General features: G+C 41.5%; 1 protein-coding gene across 1 annotated transcript in view; it reads left to right on the top strand.

Annotated features, from left to right (window-relative positions):
* LOC125041099 (ryanodine receptor-like) overlaps positions 1-17,500 on the top strand; it is a 173,633-nt gene that overhangs the window by 148,128 nt on the left and 8,005 nt on the right. The window contains 15 exon segments of the mRNA XM_047635851.1: positions 101-192; positions 1,117-1,296; positions 1,478-1,709; positions 2,226-2,413; positions 2,805-3,021; positions 3,256-3,326; positions 6,026-6,091; positions 8,195-8,274; positions 8,602-8,782; positions 9,165-9,499; positions 9,743-9,998; positions 10,560-10,681; positions 13,313-13,426; positions 14,204-14,236; positions 15,309-15,411. Coding sequence (XP_047491807.1) covers positions 101-192; positions 1,117-1,296; positions 1,478-1,709; positions 2,226-2,413; positions 2,805-3,021; positions 3,256-3,326; positions 6,026-6,091; positions 8,195-8,274; positions 8,602-8,782; positions 9,165-9,499; positions 9,743-9,998; positions 10,560-10,681; positions 13,313-13,426; positions 14,204-14,236; positions 15,309-15,411 — 2,270 coding nt within the window.

Below are 17,500 nucleotides of genomic sequence, written 5' to 3'. Positions count from 1 at the left end.
GAGCAATTCCTATTCTATCTCACCCCTCCCTCTATGTAAACAGAAGCACTTGTGGGGAAAAACAGATAATAATTACTTCTTCCTTCCGTCTCTCCCACAGCTAAGTCATGCGGTGAAGAAGAAGAGGAAGGAGAAGAAGAAGGAGGGGGAGAGGAAGAAGGAGGCAATGAGGACCCAGCAGCTGCTCTTAATGTACGTCATGTTCCTGTGTATTTTGACTAGACTAACCTTGTTGGATTTTTCTTTCGTGAATCCACACTAGCTCCCAGAATTATCTGCAAAATGATGTTTTGTACAATCTTCAACAGTAGACGATGTTATCTGACAGTTGTCGCATGGTGTGGCAGCAGATAGTAGGTAGATGGTCAAATATCATCGTTCATTGTTTCAGATTGTATGCCACATGATTTTAAAGACAATGTTGGTAGTTACATATATACACTCATTCACACGCGCACAAACAGACCCCGTTCACCTACACATACATCTACCTAACACACACATCATATGTATATTTGCCAGCTAATAAATTTAATTCATACTTGTTTATTTGTTAAATAGAACTGACATCTTCTTAACAATATTGAATATGTAACCAGCACTAACATTCTGCAGACGTCTATAGATGTGTTTTCCTAACTAATCTGGCTCCATTGTATCTGATTCTGCATGATAGACGACCAGTTTCCCCTCTTGACCTGTCTTGCCCCCGCATTGACCTGACCTCTCTTCTCCACTCACATGCTCCCCCGCGGCGAGGGCGGTCCCGCACCATGGAGGACCTCATGGTAAGTGGGGGAGAAGCCTCTGCTTTGGATGGCAATAACGACGATTTTCCTCTCCCTTTTTGCCATTTTTATGCGTACTTGGCACATGATTCATTCTTGTGATTATCACACTTATTATCACCAGTGTCCTTCCGTCACGCTTACTACCTTGCACCTTCCCCACCCTCTCCCCTAATCACGAATCATTCCTTCAGGAACGAGGACACAGTCGGTTCAGTGTCATCACTAAGAATTCCATCAACTCTCTGTCCATTCTCGATTCCTCCAATAGAAATAGGAAGAGAATCGAAAAGATTTTCCTTTTCTGACATCTCTATCTTCTCCGCAGGAACAAGAGTTGGAGAAACAGAAACTGCTGTTCCACCAGGCGAGACTGTCCAACAGAGGCGTCAGCGAGATGGTGTTGCTGCACGTCTCTGCCGCCAGAGGTCAGCCTAGCGATATGGTCATGAACACGCTTAAGTTGGGCATCTCCATTCTGCGCGGCGGCAACGTGGATGTCCAAGCGGTGAGTGTTACTGTGGTTATGACTATGTATTTGTTTTTATATCGGTGTAAGAATGTATATGAATGGGTTTATCTGTGGTAGTTTTTATTTGTGCGATTATTTGAGTATGTTCATTTATTGACTTATTTATTCATTCCTGATTGCAACGCTTTGTAACAAAACTTACTGTTTTTATCTCTAGGCTATGCTGAACTACCTGAAGGAGAAGAAAGACGCTGCGTTCTTCCTGTCCATCGCCGGTCTCATGAACTCCTGCTCCGTGCTAGACCTGGACGCCTTCGAGCGCAACACGAAGGCAGAGGGCCTGGGCGTGGGCGCCGACGGGTGCGCGGGCGAGAAGAACATGCACGACGCCGAGTTCACCTGCGCCCTCTTCCGTTTCATCCAACTCACCTGTGAAGGCCACAACCTCGGTGCGTCGGAAGACTTGTGTGTCGTTTGAGTATCCTTTTAGGGGAGGAATGTAGATTCTTTAATAGGTGGAAGATATAAACAGTAATATCGCAGGTGACACTGACATGCGGGAAATGTATATAGAAGTTTCTTTCTTAGGTCGAAAATATAAACAGTGTTATCACCACAAATAAAAAGGGTTTTAACCGGGAGTTCAAGACAGTAGTTTCTTTCATCGTGGGAAATATAAATAGTAATATCATAATAAGTCAAGATGAAAATGTTGTACTAATTATACGGTCCTGATGATTCCTTAATCTTTAATGAGGGTTTCTAAATGAATAATTATTTAAGTGAACAATGTTATTTACGTGCGTTCGGTTTTGTTTACGCAGAGCTTCCTTTGTGGGCGGAAAGCAAACAATAGAACCCGATAAACAAAGATGGGATTTATGAGTCGTTATTTATGTCTCTCATAAGAGTTCTAAAGAAGGGTTAATTAAGGACATTATTTATATGCATGACTTATCTTCCAGACTGGCAGAACTACCTGAGGACACAGGCAGGAAACACCACGACGGTGAACGTGATCAACTGTACTGTCGACTACCTGCTGCGCCTTCAGGAGTCTATCATGGACTTCTACTGGCATTACTCGTCCAAGGAAATCATTGACCCTGCCGGCAAGGCCAACTTCTTCAAAGCCATTGGTGTTGCTAGCCAGGTTAGAATGTGAAAAGGGCATAGAAAACAATCTTTCTATATACATATGTATATGTGTGTGTGTGTGTGTGAGTGTGTGTGTGTGGATGTGTGTGTGTGTGTGTGTGTGTGAGTGTGTGTGCGTGTGTGTGTGTGTGTGTGTGTGTGTGAGTGTGTGTGCGTGTGTGTGTGTGTGTGTGTGTGTGTGTGTGTGTGTGTGTGTGTGTGTGTGTGTGTGGGTGTATGTGTGTATGTGTGTGTGTGTGTGTGTGTGTGTGTGTGTGTGCGAGTGTGTGTGTGTGTGCGTGTGTGTGTGCGTGTGTGTGTGTGTGTGTGTGTGTGTGTGTGTATGCAATTAGCATGTATAAATATTGCTTCATTTTCATGTTTTCTTATCCTTCGCTCCCGCGCAGGTGTTCAACACCCTGACTGAGGTGATTCAGGGCCCGTGCGTGGGCAACCAGCAGACGCTGGCGCACTCCCGTCTTTGGGACGCCGTCGGCGGCTTCCTCTTCCTGTTCGCCAACATGCAGGATAAGCTCAGCAAGCATTCCTCCCAGGTGGATCTGCTAAAGGATCTGCTCAACCTCCAGAAGGACATGGTCATCATGATGCTCTCTATGCTTGAGGGTAAGTCGTCGTCGAGGACGTCCGGAAGGTAGTTAGGATAATGGAATCTGGAAAGAAGCCTTTGAAACGCCTGACATATTTTTAGCTGTCAGAACAGTAACAAAATATGTCTATGTTTTCTTCCACTGCCTCCGTATAAAAGTGATATTAAGGTTTGTAAAAACAAATCTGAACATGTATTATAAAGAAGAAGAAAAAAAGAAAAAAACTCTGAAAGTGTCCTCCCCTTCACAGGTAACGTGGTTAATGGTACCATTGGCAAGCAGATGGTGGACACCTTAGTGGAGAGCGCTTCTAATGTCGAGGTAAGACTCCACGCGTTCGGTCTCTTATATTTTGAAAGACGGTTATATGAAATTAGAAATAGAACATGGGGCTTAAGGGATAGTTAGCTGCCTAAATATAGAAGATAGTATATTAGTAATGGTTTTGAAGGGTATATTCAAAATCCTTTTTTTTTTTTTTTTTTTTTTTTTAATTAAGCCTAAAAGGGCGAGTTAGTCTAAGGTAAGTCAGTTTGATATAAGAGGATGATCCTTCATTGAATTTTCCAAATTTTTATATTCGTGAGATTTCATTCATAATTGATATACGAAGATATTGATAAATATAAAGTAGATATGAGGGTAGAAGCTTAGGGTATCTTGACAATTAATTATAATGATAACATCGATTTGTCTATGAAAATGTTCGTCAAACATCAAACACTTATTTCTATCAATCTGAAACAATTTTGTAACTTATTGAATGATACTGGCTTGCATGGTATATATATATGGAATAATTATGATATTAATTGCAGCTTTTGATTCCAGATCTGTGAAATATGTATGTATATTATTTGACATAAACTTACAGACATTGCCTTGCAGGTTTAAGAAGAAAGATGATTATTAATTCTAGCTATTTTTATTAAATGTGTATCGAATATATGCACATATACTTGTATATATATATAATTTATATCTATAACTATCTATCTATTTATCAATTCTGTATCTGATTTTCTATATACTTTTGTTATATATCGGTGTTATCTATTTATCATACCCAATGATAGACAGATGGCATATGTTGGCATATTTACTTCCCTATCTATCTGTCTGCTTATCTGTTTAACTATATATGTGTACATACGAACTTACAGACAAGCACCCATGTACATAGTCTCATATCCCCTTGTTTATATTCACAAACACATTCACGTTACTCATAATAAATGTACAAAAAGAAAAAAAAAACTGCAAAATCTGCCAAAACACTAGACAGAGTGAATGTGGAGCAGATGTGCGGGCGTGTCGCCCAGTGCGGCCGCCCTCCTTGAACAGACGATCCCTCCAACACTAAGAAAGACTGAAATAACTTTACTCTTTTATTTATCTATCGCACAATGCAGATGATCGTTCGTTTCTTCAACCTTTTCTTGAGGCTCAAGGAGGTGACAACATCAGCATCGTTCCTGGTAGGCTGCAGTCTCCACCTTCACACTCCGATCCTCTGGTCACACACTCTCCCTCCAGCCGCTGTCAGGCCCTCCTGGCTGGCTCACTAGGCATCGGGGATTTCTCTTAGATCACTTACAAAAGGAGGATGAGATTTGCTTTATGTATCGGGTCTTCATGACGGGTTAGATATTAAAACAAAGTAAGAGGAACGATAGATGAATTAATAGATAGAAGTCATGTATGGTAAAAATACTGTCATGGAGGCTGACGCCGTCTGAAGCGGGACGAGTTGTGGCCTCAGGAATGCCAAGTCGGCGTCCTTTTTTTACCACTGCAAGATTGCGACACCTCATTTGCAACCTCGGCCTTAAAGCGCCCAGGCACGCTTCTTTGATATCCGAGTGTCCCTTTGTCCACGCCGGGTGTCCGTTCCACGTTCAGCTTCATAAAAAAAAGTTTTGTTTGTCTGTCTCTTAGTCGCTCCCTCTAACGCGTTCTCTTCTGCATAACTCATTCCTTGTACTCATTTCATCTTACTTCACTCACACACTTCTGTGTAACGTCCTACACATCGACACACTGAAAGGATGATTTATTCAACGCTTTTTCAACTTCTCTTTTGTGGAAACTGGTTCTCTCTCTCTCTCTCTCTCTCTCTCTCTCTCTCTCTCTCTCTCTCTCTCTCTCTCTCTCTCTCTCTCTCTCTCTCTCTCTCTCTCTCTATCTCTATCTATCTATCTTTCTGCCTCTCTCTTTGTCATTCTCTTTCTTCTCTGTTCACTATTTCTTCTCTATTTCGTCTCTCTTCCTTCTCTCTCTCTCTCTCTCTCTCTCTCTCTCTCTCTCTCTCTCTCTCTCTCTCTCTCTCTCTCTCTCTCTCTCTCTCTCTCTCTCTCTCTCTCTCTCTCTCTCTCTCTCTCTCTCTCTCTCTCTCTCTCTCTCTCTCTCTCTCTCTCTCTCTCTCTCTCTCTCTCTCTCTCTCTCTCTCTCTCTCTCTCTCTCTCTCTCTCTCATTCTATCTTCTCTTTCGCTCTCTCTAGCCATCTCTATATCTGTCTATCTCTATCTATCACATTATCTTCCTCTCTCTCAACTTCTTTCTTTTCCCTTTTGTCTTTCTCTCTTCCTGGTTCGCTTCCTCTCCTCAGCCTCCTGCTTTTCCGTCAGACAGAAGCTCAACAGCGGTAGAACCGGCACCCGGCGCGCACTGCAGTCCTGGTCAGAGTCAAGGCGCCTCCAGTGACATCAACCTTCGGCGAGATAGTGGGATTCTCTTTCAGTTCTTTTAGTTATGCGTTTGATCTACGTGAAAACAATGTCGGCGTAGTTGTTTTATTTTTTTTTTTATTTTTTTGTTTATCGAGAAGGGCATGTGTCACGGCAGCGTTTGAGAAGACGCAACGACCCTGATGGATTGGAGGCGCCAAAAAATAAAAAACAAAAAAAGTACCGGGAGCACAATTTTATAATTTTCCATAGCCACCAGGTTCTAACAGATTTATAGTGATCTCTTTTTCTTACGTGTTCGTTTTCTTCTCCATTCTTTTTCACGATTGTAGCTGATTCTGAGGTACTTCGATATGTTCCTTAAACTGAGGGACCTCACGAGCTCGACCACCTTCCAGGTTTGTACCCCTCCCCCTCCCCCTCTCCTCGCTCGCTCACCCGTCTCGCATACACCAGTAAATAAATATATGAACAGCTATTATTTATTTACTTTTTTTTCTTCAAATATCTAGTAAAAACCTAGAAAAACAGGATTTTTGTTTTTGTTTCGTTTCTTCATCATTTATTTGTACACGGTCTTCACTATGTTTTTTTTTTCTGTACAGAATCAACACAATTGCACTCGTTTTTTAAAAGGTCATTGAGCTGTATGCGCTCGTGTGTGTGTGCGCGAGTTTGGAGGAGTATATTTAAAAAGCATGCACTAAACAACCCAAAATGTGAGGACACGCACACGTGTTAAAGAAAGACATGTGCATGTATTTTGTTGTGTGGATTTGCATGATTTTCCGCCATACAGTGTGTAGCGAAACCTGGTACGTTTCTCCCTTAAGAGTTTTTCAAGAGAAGTCGTGTAACCTCGTCTCGTCTTGGCGTGTTTATTGAAGGCAAAATAAGAATACAATAAAACAAAATGTTTACGGAAAATGCTGATTTTTTTTTCTTTGGATTTTTTGATGATTTACTTGACTGGACTTTTGTTTTTTTTTCCCACGTGGATTTTGTTTTAATCAGATCATTGCTTCGTTCATCCTTGTCCACACAGCCTATTTTTGTCCAGTAAAAACTATATGTGTAAGACCATCCATTGCTTATGCTTTTGTTTGTTTGTTGAAACTTGATATGAACGTGATAATATTGTAATTTTTGTCAACGTAAAGAAATACATATCCATGAGTTCTTAAACATAGATATATTCTGATTTTTTTTATTGTAGATAGTTTTCTGGAAGGACAGATGCAATGACTTGACCTGCAAACTGTTTTTGATATTGATTTCATGTTATTTTTCTTTAGTTTTTTATCATATGTTAAAGATAGCTGTAGAAAAATATGCAGAATCGTATTTAGTTATTTTTTCCCTATTTTTTTTTTTGTAAACTCAATTATTTTTAGTTATTCAAGGCAAATATTATAAACATTCTTTTTCATTGGGTTGCATGATTCAGACATCTTCAAGTCTACTAAGTTTATGTAACAGAGAGGAAGATATGATATGAAGACTTTTACAATGAGCTGAATCCACTCCAAGCAAAATATCACATAGAGTTGCACTGCAATTGCTTATTTATAGTTTTAGCTTTGCAAACTGAAGACGTGATTCACTATCGAGTGTCACCTTCTCTACGTGAGTAATTTTTGATATTGCGAATGCTTTTCTCCAGAGTGATTTAAGTATTTAAGAAAAGCCTTTTTGATTTTCTCTTCTACTTTCGTTTATGTGAAGTTTTTGTATATATGGACTTCAAATTCAGATATTTGTATAATGTATATTGCACAAAGTTATTTAATGATAAAGATTTTATGATACGGCCTTTAGCAATGATGATAAACAGATACTTTCAACTCTTCTGTCAGTTTCATACAATCTGATTTTGAGAAAAAAAAATGTGGAAAGTTTGTCTGACATTAATATAATATGGAAGATAGTAGTTATCTAAACTGTAGCCTAGAATGATTCATAGCACCATTAGACTAATGGGAATGTAAGCAGAGAGATGCACCTTTAGACGTAGCAATAGTTTCCCGGTGCATGGAAAATGTCACGTTACTATGACAACAGTTAGTGAAGTCAATAGCGAGGGTTTCATGACGACTTTGGATAACAGAAGACAGTAGATCAAGGTTTCCATGGCAACAAGAGAAACACAAGAGAGAAAATCCCAACAGTGTTAGAGAGACGGGAAATTAGAGAGCCCTCACCGTGTCTTCATACCAAATTAGTCAGTAATGGATGAATTTTCTATGGAAAAATGTTTATGTAACGACCTTTATGGAATTTAGGAAGATTCATGATAAAATTAAAGAGGGGAAATTGATAATTAAATAGAGCTATAGAGGGAGTTAAACATAGACAGACTGTAAGAATAAAGTACATTGAACTAACTAACGAAAGAAAGAAAGATAGGGGGAAGGATAACTATTTTACAACGTTAATAGAAAGAGGGATGGTTTACCATGGGGACGAAAGGATGGGATCTTGACGTCCTCTTCATCCCACAGGAACTCGACACCAACAAAGATGGCACTGTCACGCCCATCGAGTTCAAGGAGAAGATGGAACAGCAGAAGAACTACACCACGTGAGTTGCATTTCTGAACACGTCTTTTGATTACATTACATCTTTTGTATCTACTGTATGAGTGTTTTATTGGTACATTTCTCTACTTACACGAGTACACTGTGTAGTGCGTAGAGTATCTGTGTTTGCAGGTACATATTCATGATACCTAAGTATGGTATGGAAGTATTTATCCATAACAAACAAGAATGGTACAGTAGTAAATATCCATAACACATAAGTACAATATGGAACAGCATACCCATGACACATAAGCACAGTATACAAGTACATATCCATGACACGTAGTCTACGAAAATCATCATAACTTCCCTCGTTCTCCGCCAGCGAGGAGATCAACTTCCTCCTGATGTGCTGCGACACGAACCACGACGGCAAGATCGACTACGTGGAGTTCACCGAGCGCTTCCACAACCCAGCCAAGGAAATCGGCTTCAACTTGGCCGTGCTGCTGACCAACCTGTCCGAACACATGCCCAACGAACCCCGACTCGCGCGCTTCCTTGAGGTAAGATCAGTCCCGAGGTGATGATTTTGCCATTGCTGAAGATGTTAGTTTTTTAGTGTTGCTGTTGATTTTGTTGGTATTATTACCGTTATCAATATCATTATCATCTTATTGTTGTAACTATTAGTTTTATTAATATTTTTGTTATTATTATTTATATTATTTATATTATTGTTATTATTATTATTATTATTTTTATTATTATTATTATTATTTTTATTATCACTATTATTATCATCATTATTATCATCATTATTATCATCATCATCATTGTTACCATCATTATCATTATTATTTTTGTTATTATACATCATCATTGTTGATATCATCATCAAAACCCTTATTATATCACAGGAAATAATACGTGATATTGTTTTCCCAGACTGCCGGCTCTGTCCTGAACTACTTCGAGCCCTTCCTGGGTCGAATCGAGATCATGGGCAGCTCGAAGCGCATCGAACGCGTGTACTTCGAGATCAAGGAGGAGAACATCGACCAGTGGGAGAAACCTCAGATCAAGGACTCGAAGCGCAGTTTCTTCTACGCCATCGTCACTGAGGGAGACAAGGAGAAGCTGGAGGCCTTCGTTAACTTCTGCGAGGACGCCATCTTTGAGATGCAGCACGCCACCGCCCTGATGGAAGAGGAAGACGATGCCATGTCCAAGAAATCGAACGCGGACGGCCTCAAGTACCTCAGTGAAGACGAAGAAGAAAAGTAGGTATTGCGGCGTGCATGTAAAAGGATATATTTCAAAATTTGTAGGAAAACTGAGAGAAAGATAATTAAAAAAATAATGATAATGCATAAACCGAGAAGAAATAATGCACACTCGTATACCCGTCTAACCAAAGAAAAAGTAGCATCACCGTACCTTGCGTCTGACACTGTCTAACTGCTTGTTTGTTAAATATACAACAATATATCCGTATAACGAACCCCATCTCCCCTCTCCCCAAGGACCGGCATGGACCTGATCAAGTCGAAGATCGGAGGCGTGAAGGACCAGATGCTCGAGGGTCTCTCGGTCTTCGCTCCTTCCAACCTCAAGAAGAAGATCAAGGAAATCAAGCAGATGTCGGCCACCGAACTCGCAGTTGGCTTCTGTCGCCTCTTGTTCCTCATCATGTACCACAGCGCGTTTGGAGTGTTCTACGTGTTACGCAATATATGGCAGGCTCTCATGGGTCTCATGCAAGGACCTCCTGCTGAAAAGGTAAGTCTCAGAAATTTTGGTCCGTTGGAACATGTACATGTATGAGAACTATGCTCTTTACACGACAGGAGCTGCAATTAATGCGTTTCTTATATTCAGGAATACCTCTCTTACTCTCACTTTTTTTTTTGATGACTCTCCTTTAGTGGAAATAGTTTTCTAGAATAAATTAGCTTTAAACAGGAAAACACCTTATATTGTGACAACAAATACTATATATTTTTAAAGACAAATCAGTCATCGTGGTGTCATGTTAGCTATGGTAGGGAACTTCCAGTATTGAAGTAATTGATTTTTTTCATGCTGATTCCCCGATTCTTAAAGTTGGTCTAGAGCAGATCAAGTCAAGTCGATTTAGCTTGAACGTTCATACTTAGTAGGGCTTTAAAACGTGAAAAAAGGTTCAGAGGATACCCGATTTGTTAATTTTACCACAGTACTTCCTACTGCTTTACTTTTCTGATGGATTTTTGCTATGCATTATTCAAACTGATTTTTTTTTTTTTATAAATGTTTTATCATACCAGATCGTGTAACCTCCTTTGCCCTCTCATACCCCAGGCTGAAGAAAAGGAAGAAAAGGCAGGACCGTTAGTACCGTTAGCAGTACCGGCGTTACCTGAGATACCAGAAGGAGACGCTGCGCCGCCCACTGAAGAAGGCAAAAAACCGGAAGGCGAACAGTATGTATTCTTTTGTTTCGTTTTTGTATTTAAAGAGGTTCTGACACTTCTCTCTAGGATGCATAAGGGATTCGAATCGCTCTTTCCGCATTCTAGAGATCAGTCTGGAGCATTTTCAAAGAGTTTATACTTTTTTAGGTATTTATATAATATTTACTTATTTTATTTTATTAAATAAAAAATGGGAAATAAAGCAGTAGGATGATTGAGATACTGAAACATAGCAGAAGCAGCAGCATTAGTGCTTGTGGAAGTAGCAGTGATTAACTTGGATTATAAGAGATAAAATGAAAAGTTTTATAAAGAAATAAAGAAAGTCTTTGAGAAAGGATAGATAAAAATACATATCACAAAGATATAAAAAAGGATAGATAAAATAATTTAGATAAAAAAAGGTACAGATGATAAAGAGTAGATAAAAGTCATAGATAATGACAAGTAGGAAATTAAAAACACAGAAAAGTAGATTACACTGAGTGTGACATCCCTGACCCTAAGTAGCAGTAGCAGTAGCAAATTCGTTCTATTCGTCATCCTCGGGAAATAATGATGGGGGGGGGGGGGGGGGGGGGGGGGGGGGGCGAGGATTCCTGTTGCAGAGGAAGGAAATTCGTTTTGGGTGTTTGATGCTTTCGTTTGACAGGAAAGTTACACATATTATTTGAATTGGCTAATAGCGCGTTTAATAAAGAAAAGTACAGGAAACATTAAGAGCACATGAATATGCACATATAAATGTGTTCGTGATGTTTGATAACTATCATAAGGCTAGTATTTTTTAAAAATCGTGAGAAAAATGTAAAGCTTTGATTAATGGTATATATAATGGAATTTGATGTAATGTCTCTAGTGTTTATTTTGAACTGACCATCATATATGATTACAAAAAAATTTATAAAACCGTCAAACCTGTCAACTAAAGTATCTGCTCAAGGTGTACCTTCAGGGTTGCATTCCTCTCTCTAACTCCTCTTTTAGATGTTCTTAACACAAACTAGACATCTTCTCTGATCTAAAGACTCGTTTTGAACGGTCTTAGATGCCCCTTAGATTCTCCTGTGAGAGTCTTTGAGTTAAGGAGGTAGCAAATCTCTCATCCGCAAGTAGATGTTGATCTTTTTTTCTTTTTCTACAAATTCCTGTTGCTGTCGTCTTTCCTTCCAAAATTGTACCCACATCGTACAGTGTGTGTATATGTCCTCATACGCTACTTACAAGTAACGTGTTTATGTGCATTATATGCGTTTTCTCTCGTAGTAAAAGCTGTTCCTAGAGGAAGGGCTTGTTTGTACTTTTACACTGTTTGCAAGGTCACATTTTTTGGGACCTTGAATAGTATTCCCACTCGTAGTGTGTTTGTGTTTCATGCACCTGTAGACCCCTGTTGGCCGTTATTTGATTTGATATTGTTTGCATTCGTTTTTTTTTTCTGTGGAGATTTTATTCAATCCCTGAAAAAATGGAATATGAATATAATTTCACTTTATTGACACAGGCACTGTTTGTGTTCAATGTGTAACGGGTTGTTCACCATCTGTCTGTGGTTCTTGGATCAATCATCATCCATTGGCCTTTTCCCCGTCGGCGCTTCTCTTGAGAGGTTTCTGCAAATCTTATGTGTCCAAATCAGCCATGCTCTCTCTCTCTCTCTCTCTCTCTCTCTCTCTCTCTCTCTCTCTCTCTCTCTCTCTCTCTCTCTCTCTCTCTCTCTCTCTCTCCCTCCCTCTCCCTCCCTCTCTCTCTCTCTCTCTCTCTCTCTCTCTCTCTCTCTCTCTCTCTCTCTCTCTCTCTCTCTCTCTCTCTCTCTCTTCTTTCTTTCTTTCTTTCTTTCTCTCTCTCTCTCTCTCTCTCTCTCTCTCTCTCTCTCTCTCTCTCTCTCTCTCTCTCTCTCTCTCTCTCTCTCTCTCTCTCTCTCTCTCTCTCTCTCTCTCTCTCTCTCTCTCTCTTTATCTCTTTCTCTCTTTCTTTCTTCTCTTCTCTCTCTCTCTCTCTCTCTCTCTCTCTCTCTCTCTCTCTCTCTCTCTCTCTCTCTCTCTCTCTCTCTCTCTCTCTCTCTCTCTCTCTCTCTCTCTCTCTCTCTCTCTCTCTCTCTCTCTCTCTCTCTCTCTCTCTCTCTCTCTCTCTCTCTCTCTCTCTCTCTCTCTCTCTCTCTCTCTCTCTCTCTCTCTCTCTCTCTCTCTCTCTCTCTCTCTCTCTCTCTCTCTCTCTCTCTCTCTCTCTCTCTCTCTCTCTCTCTCTCTCTCTCTCTCTCTCTCTCTCTATATATATATATATATATATATCTCTTCTTCTTTTCCCCTTCCCTTCTTCTCTCTTTCTTTCTTTTCCTCTTTTCCTTTCTCCGTCTCTCCTTCCCTCCTTCCTCTTCGTCTCCCTCTCCTTTTCCTTTTCCTTGTCCCTTCCCCTTCCCTTTCACTTCTTCATTCCTTCTCCCTCTCCACCTCCTTCTGCTCTCCCTCCCTCTTCTTCCCTCCATCCTACCGGCCTCGCTTCCTCTCCCTCCCCCCTCCCTCTCCACCCACCTCCCCCCCCGCCCTCCGGGAAGGTCGCCCGCCCTGCCCTCCCTCCCGGTCCGCCGTAGTGTCGAGTAGTGAGGGCGCCAGTGTTAACGCGTGCACTGCCTCGATCCAGATTATCCCTGGAGGCCGCGGATTTGACGCAAGAGGAGAAGGTGAAGCCCATCTTAGACGCCCTGGCTGATCTCAAGGAGGACATCACTGCCGAAGAGGCGATCTCGGCTGCCAAGTTAGTCCCGATACCCGTGTTTCTGCTACTGCTTTTTTAGTTCTTCTTTTCATACACAAGTCGTCTTTTCTTTCTCCCTACTGTGGTAACCTGTGGCGTAGCGGCTGACGTGAAGGAGCGCTGTTATTCTGACGTCATTTCTCTGTTGACGACTGTACACGCACATGCACACTGCTTACTGACTGCAACGGCTTTTTAGTCTTGTTTATTCATTTATGTTTTTTTTTTTAATTGTATTTGTTCATTTCCTTTATTTGTGTAGAAGGAAGAAATGACTTTTTTTTTTATGTTATTTCATTCTACTGCTTTTAGTTATTGATTTTTTTTTTCCTTTTTTTCTTTTCATACATGGTGGTTTTTACTTTTTGAATTTTCTTTGACAGAAAATAAATGAATATTTTGATTTCTTTTAACGAATATGGAAAAGAATGTATTTATTTTTACGTGTATGAAGTAGATTAGGAAGTGGTTTCCTATTTTTTGCACTGCTGTATTTAGTTACATTTTGCTATTTTACATGTAGAAAATTATTTCGCAGTTCTCATTTTTGGTAGAATGCTTATTTCTGTTTCAACTTTAACACATTTTTTCTTGTACGTTTTTATCTCCATGTAGTAATTTAACTTGTATTTTTCGCATTTTTTGGCACTTGCTTTTTGCTTGCTAATTTAGTCCAGTCTATAGAAAAAGCACAATTTTTTAACTACTGTGTCTTTATTCTGTGATCGATTTTTCTTATTTTTTGGTCTTTGAATTAATTTTTGATTAATATCTTAGAGCAGTGGAAGGAGATGTTCCAGAGACCGACACGTTAGTTTCGTTTTAAAGTGTTTTTTGTTTTTTTTTCGTGCTTCTTTAACCCTTTTTTGAAATTATATGTCCTCCCTCGCGGCTACTTATATTTTTTGCCTTGCTGCTTTTTAAAAGAAATTCGAATATATATTGCGAATCTTAAAACCTATATTAAATCATAAAATGGAGAAAACAAAATATTTCATTAAGATTTCCTTTAGTTTAGTTTCCTTATTTTTCTTTTATTTTCTCAACTTGACAATTTTTCTTTCATTCACTATCTCTGACTGTGAATTTCAATTACTTTTATCTCTCTTTCTCTCTTTTCGTATAACCGTTAAATCATTTTCTTTTTTGGGTTTGGCCTCGATTCTCTTAGACTAAATTTTACTTACCGATGCACAGTCAGAACACGAGGTCTGAAGTTGACGTAGACCCTCGCTATAAACACTTATCGATAATAGACCTACGACAAAAAACAAGCAAAAAAAAAAAATCCCTCAAGTTTATTTATTTTAACAACACAATGAAGAACTTGTTACATTTTCTGTGTGACGAATAGACTGGACATCTGTTGCATGGATGCCGCTCTCGTGTGTTTATTCTCTTATTATTATTATTTTTTTTTAAGTTCGATTTTCTTAGGATTAAGGAAATTCCTTTTATTTTTTTTTCTGGTATCTTGTCTCCATTTTCTTGTCTTTTGTCTTCTTACTGTTATTATTTCTCCATTGCCTCGTCTTCTTCATCGGATCATCGAGTTTTCTTTTCTGTATTCTTCCGTCTCTCATCTCCTTTTCCCCACTCCTCCTCTTCTTCTTCCTGCCCCTCCTTCTTCTTCTGTTTCGACGCAGCAGGAAGCTGCTGTATGCTCGGCAGGTGGTATTATGCTCTTCTCTTGGTCCTGTGATGATATTCATGTGTATAATTTTGTACTGTTATAATTCTATTACACGCACGCACGCGCGCGCAAACACACACACACACACACACACACACACACACACACACACACACACACACACACACACACACACACACACACACACACACACGCCGAGGGACGTCACTAACGCAGTCCCCGCCACAGATTGGCCGAGAAGAAGGAAGTGGAGACCGCACAGGCCGCCGCCATGGAAGAGGCAGAGGTGGTGGAAAGTTCCGCCGCTGCAGACCCTCCGCCCGTGGCTCAGGTGAGTTTTGTCTGAACACCTGGTGAGAACGAGAGAACCTTTTCCCGTGTCCTTTCGTTTGTTTCCACGCACCGAGAGCCGTGTTAGAAGGCGGCCCGGGTCAGTACGGGCATTTCACAGTGTTTCGTGGCTTCAGTCTTTGGGCAGAACTTGTGTGCGTGACTGTACTGTGAACCTTTGGTATCTAGGTTTCACTCAGCCGTGCTGTACATGTTTTTGTTCTTTTTTGTTTTTGTTCTTTTTTGTGCCACGTGCTGTCTTGTGTGCTGTTTCTGTTTTGTAGCTATACACACACATATTAGTTATACAGATTGTAGATAAATATCAAGCGGGCACGCCACTTTAAATACAGAAAAATGTTAAAGATCAAGCTTATTTTAAATTCAATCAAATTTAGTATATAAAACTCACCTACATTGATTTTAGAGACAGATCTCCCATAAAAAAACACATTACATCTTCGATTTTGAAGATAACTCTTATGTCATCCCATAGACTCAGAATAGGCAAATACATTACACGTTCACCCGTTTGTATCTTGATTTAATGATCACTCGCCTTTAATATGCATATTAGCAACTAGGTTAAGACTTTACCTAGAAATGCTTTGGCTAACCTAACCAAAAGCAAAGTAACGCTACAACACCATTTGTTCTTGTGTGATCACCATATGTTTTGCGTCTCTCACTGGGGCTTTCTTATGTTAACATTGTGACGTAGAATCAGTACTAGAGTCTAACTGTAAGCGTGCAAAACTAAGTAACATTCGTGATTAGTTGGTAGTGCTTTGTCATCGACATCACTTAACTGTCTTTGCTTTCCTCGCACGCTAACCAGCAGGAGACATCTCCCCTTTCCTCCCCTCCCCCTCTGGGGTCCTTCACTCCCCACTCCGGCTCTTTGGGTCTCCACCCCCCCGCCATCCCTGAGCACAGCGCCGTCCATACCCCAGTCACTCCCTCTGGCCTCAGTGCCACTTCGGCCACCACTGCTGGCCTCCTGGCTTTGTCGGGATCGACGTCGGGGTTACATATGCGAAAGAGCCAGACGGTGCCCACCATGCCCACTCCCGTCTCCTCCTCGGGGGTCTCGTACTCCCTCAGTGACTATGAGGCCATCGCATACTGCCAAGCCGCGAACCTGGAGGCGGCCGCAGCTGAGAGAGAAGACTTACGGCGCTCTGGCATCATCTCTTTCAGCCCGATCTCATCTCACGAGTCTTCCCTACTGTCTCTGTCGCCGGCAGTGGCGCCGCTGTCTTCCTATGGGGGAACCACTGACGGCACTCTCGCCTCAGTGCCCAGAGCCTCGACGTCGAAACCCTCTCACTCAACCTCCTCGCCTGCCATAAGCAGTCCCTCTACTTCCCATGTAGACAGACCGAGCACTTCTACATCCACTCCCACAGGACTCCGGCACCGGCCGCGACACGCGTCTTCTCCTTCGACGCCTGTGGCTGCTCAATCTACTATAGACACCTGTCCCTCTCCAACGGCCCCCACACCCTCGACAAGCTCGTCAAGTGACACGCCTGGGCGCAAGACGAGCAAGTTCCCCCATTCGCAGTCCTCTCCGACGGTGGCTTTCGTGTCCTCCTCAGGCCACGCAGCACCGCGATCCTCTCAGTCTGTAACGTTCGCGCAGTCCCCTAGCAAACAGGCAGCATCAGCTGGAACTGGGGCCAGCATCCGGCGGTCCTTTTCCCTCTTGCAGTCTGTTCAGTCGAAATTTGACATGTCACACCCCGATCACTCCGAAAGCCCCTCAGGCCCATCTCTGGCTGCCTCGACACCAGTGTTGTCAGATCCTGTCCTCTCTCTCTCCACGCCGTCGTCACCCGACCACCCCCCTCAGTATGACGAGGTCCTGTCGATCTCCATCCCGACAGACCCACTTATGTCACAGGTCACGGTTTCCCATGCCATCGACACACACTCCCCGTCGCGTCTCTCGGCCTCGAAGGTCGCTCTGGGTGACGAGGCCTCAAGCCCTTCCCTCATGGACTCCACTCTGTACATCCCCAGTGCGCAGGATCCTTCCCTCCTCACCCCCTCGCAAATAGACCCGTCGCAGCTCACTCCCTCCCCTC

Source organism: Penaeus chinensis, chromosome 30 (genome assembly GCF_019202785.1).
Source record: "Penaeus chinensis breed Huanghai No. 1 chromosome 30, ASM1920278v2, whole genome shotgun sequence".
Classification (NCBI taxonomy): Eukaryota; Metazoa; Arthropoda; class Malacostraca; order Decapoda; family Penaeidae; genus Penaeus; species Penaeus chinensis.
This window is presented reverse-complemented; position numbering and strand designations above follow the sequence as displayed.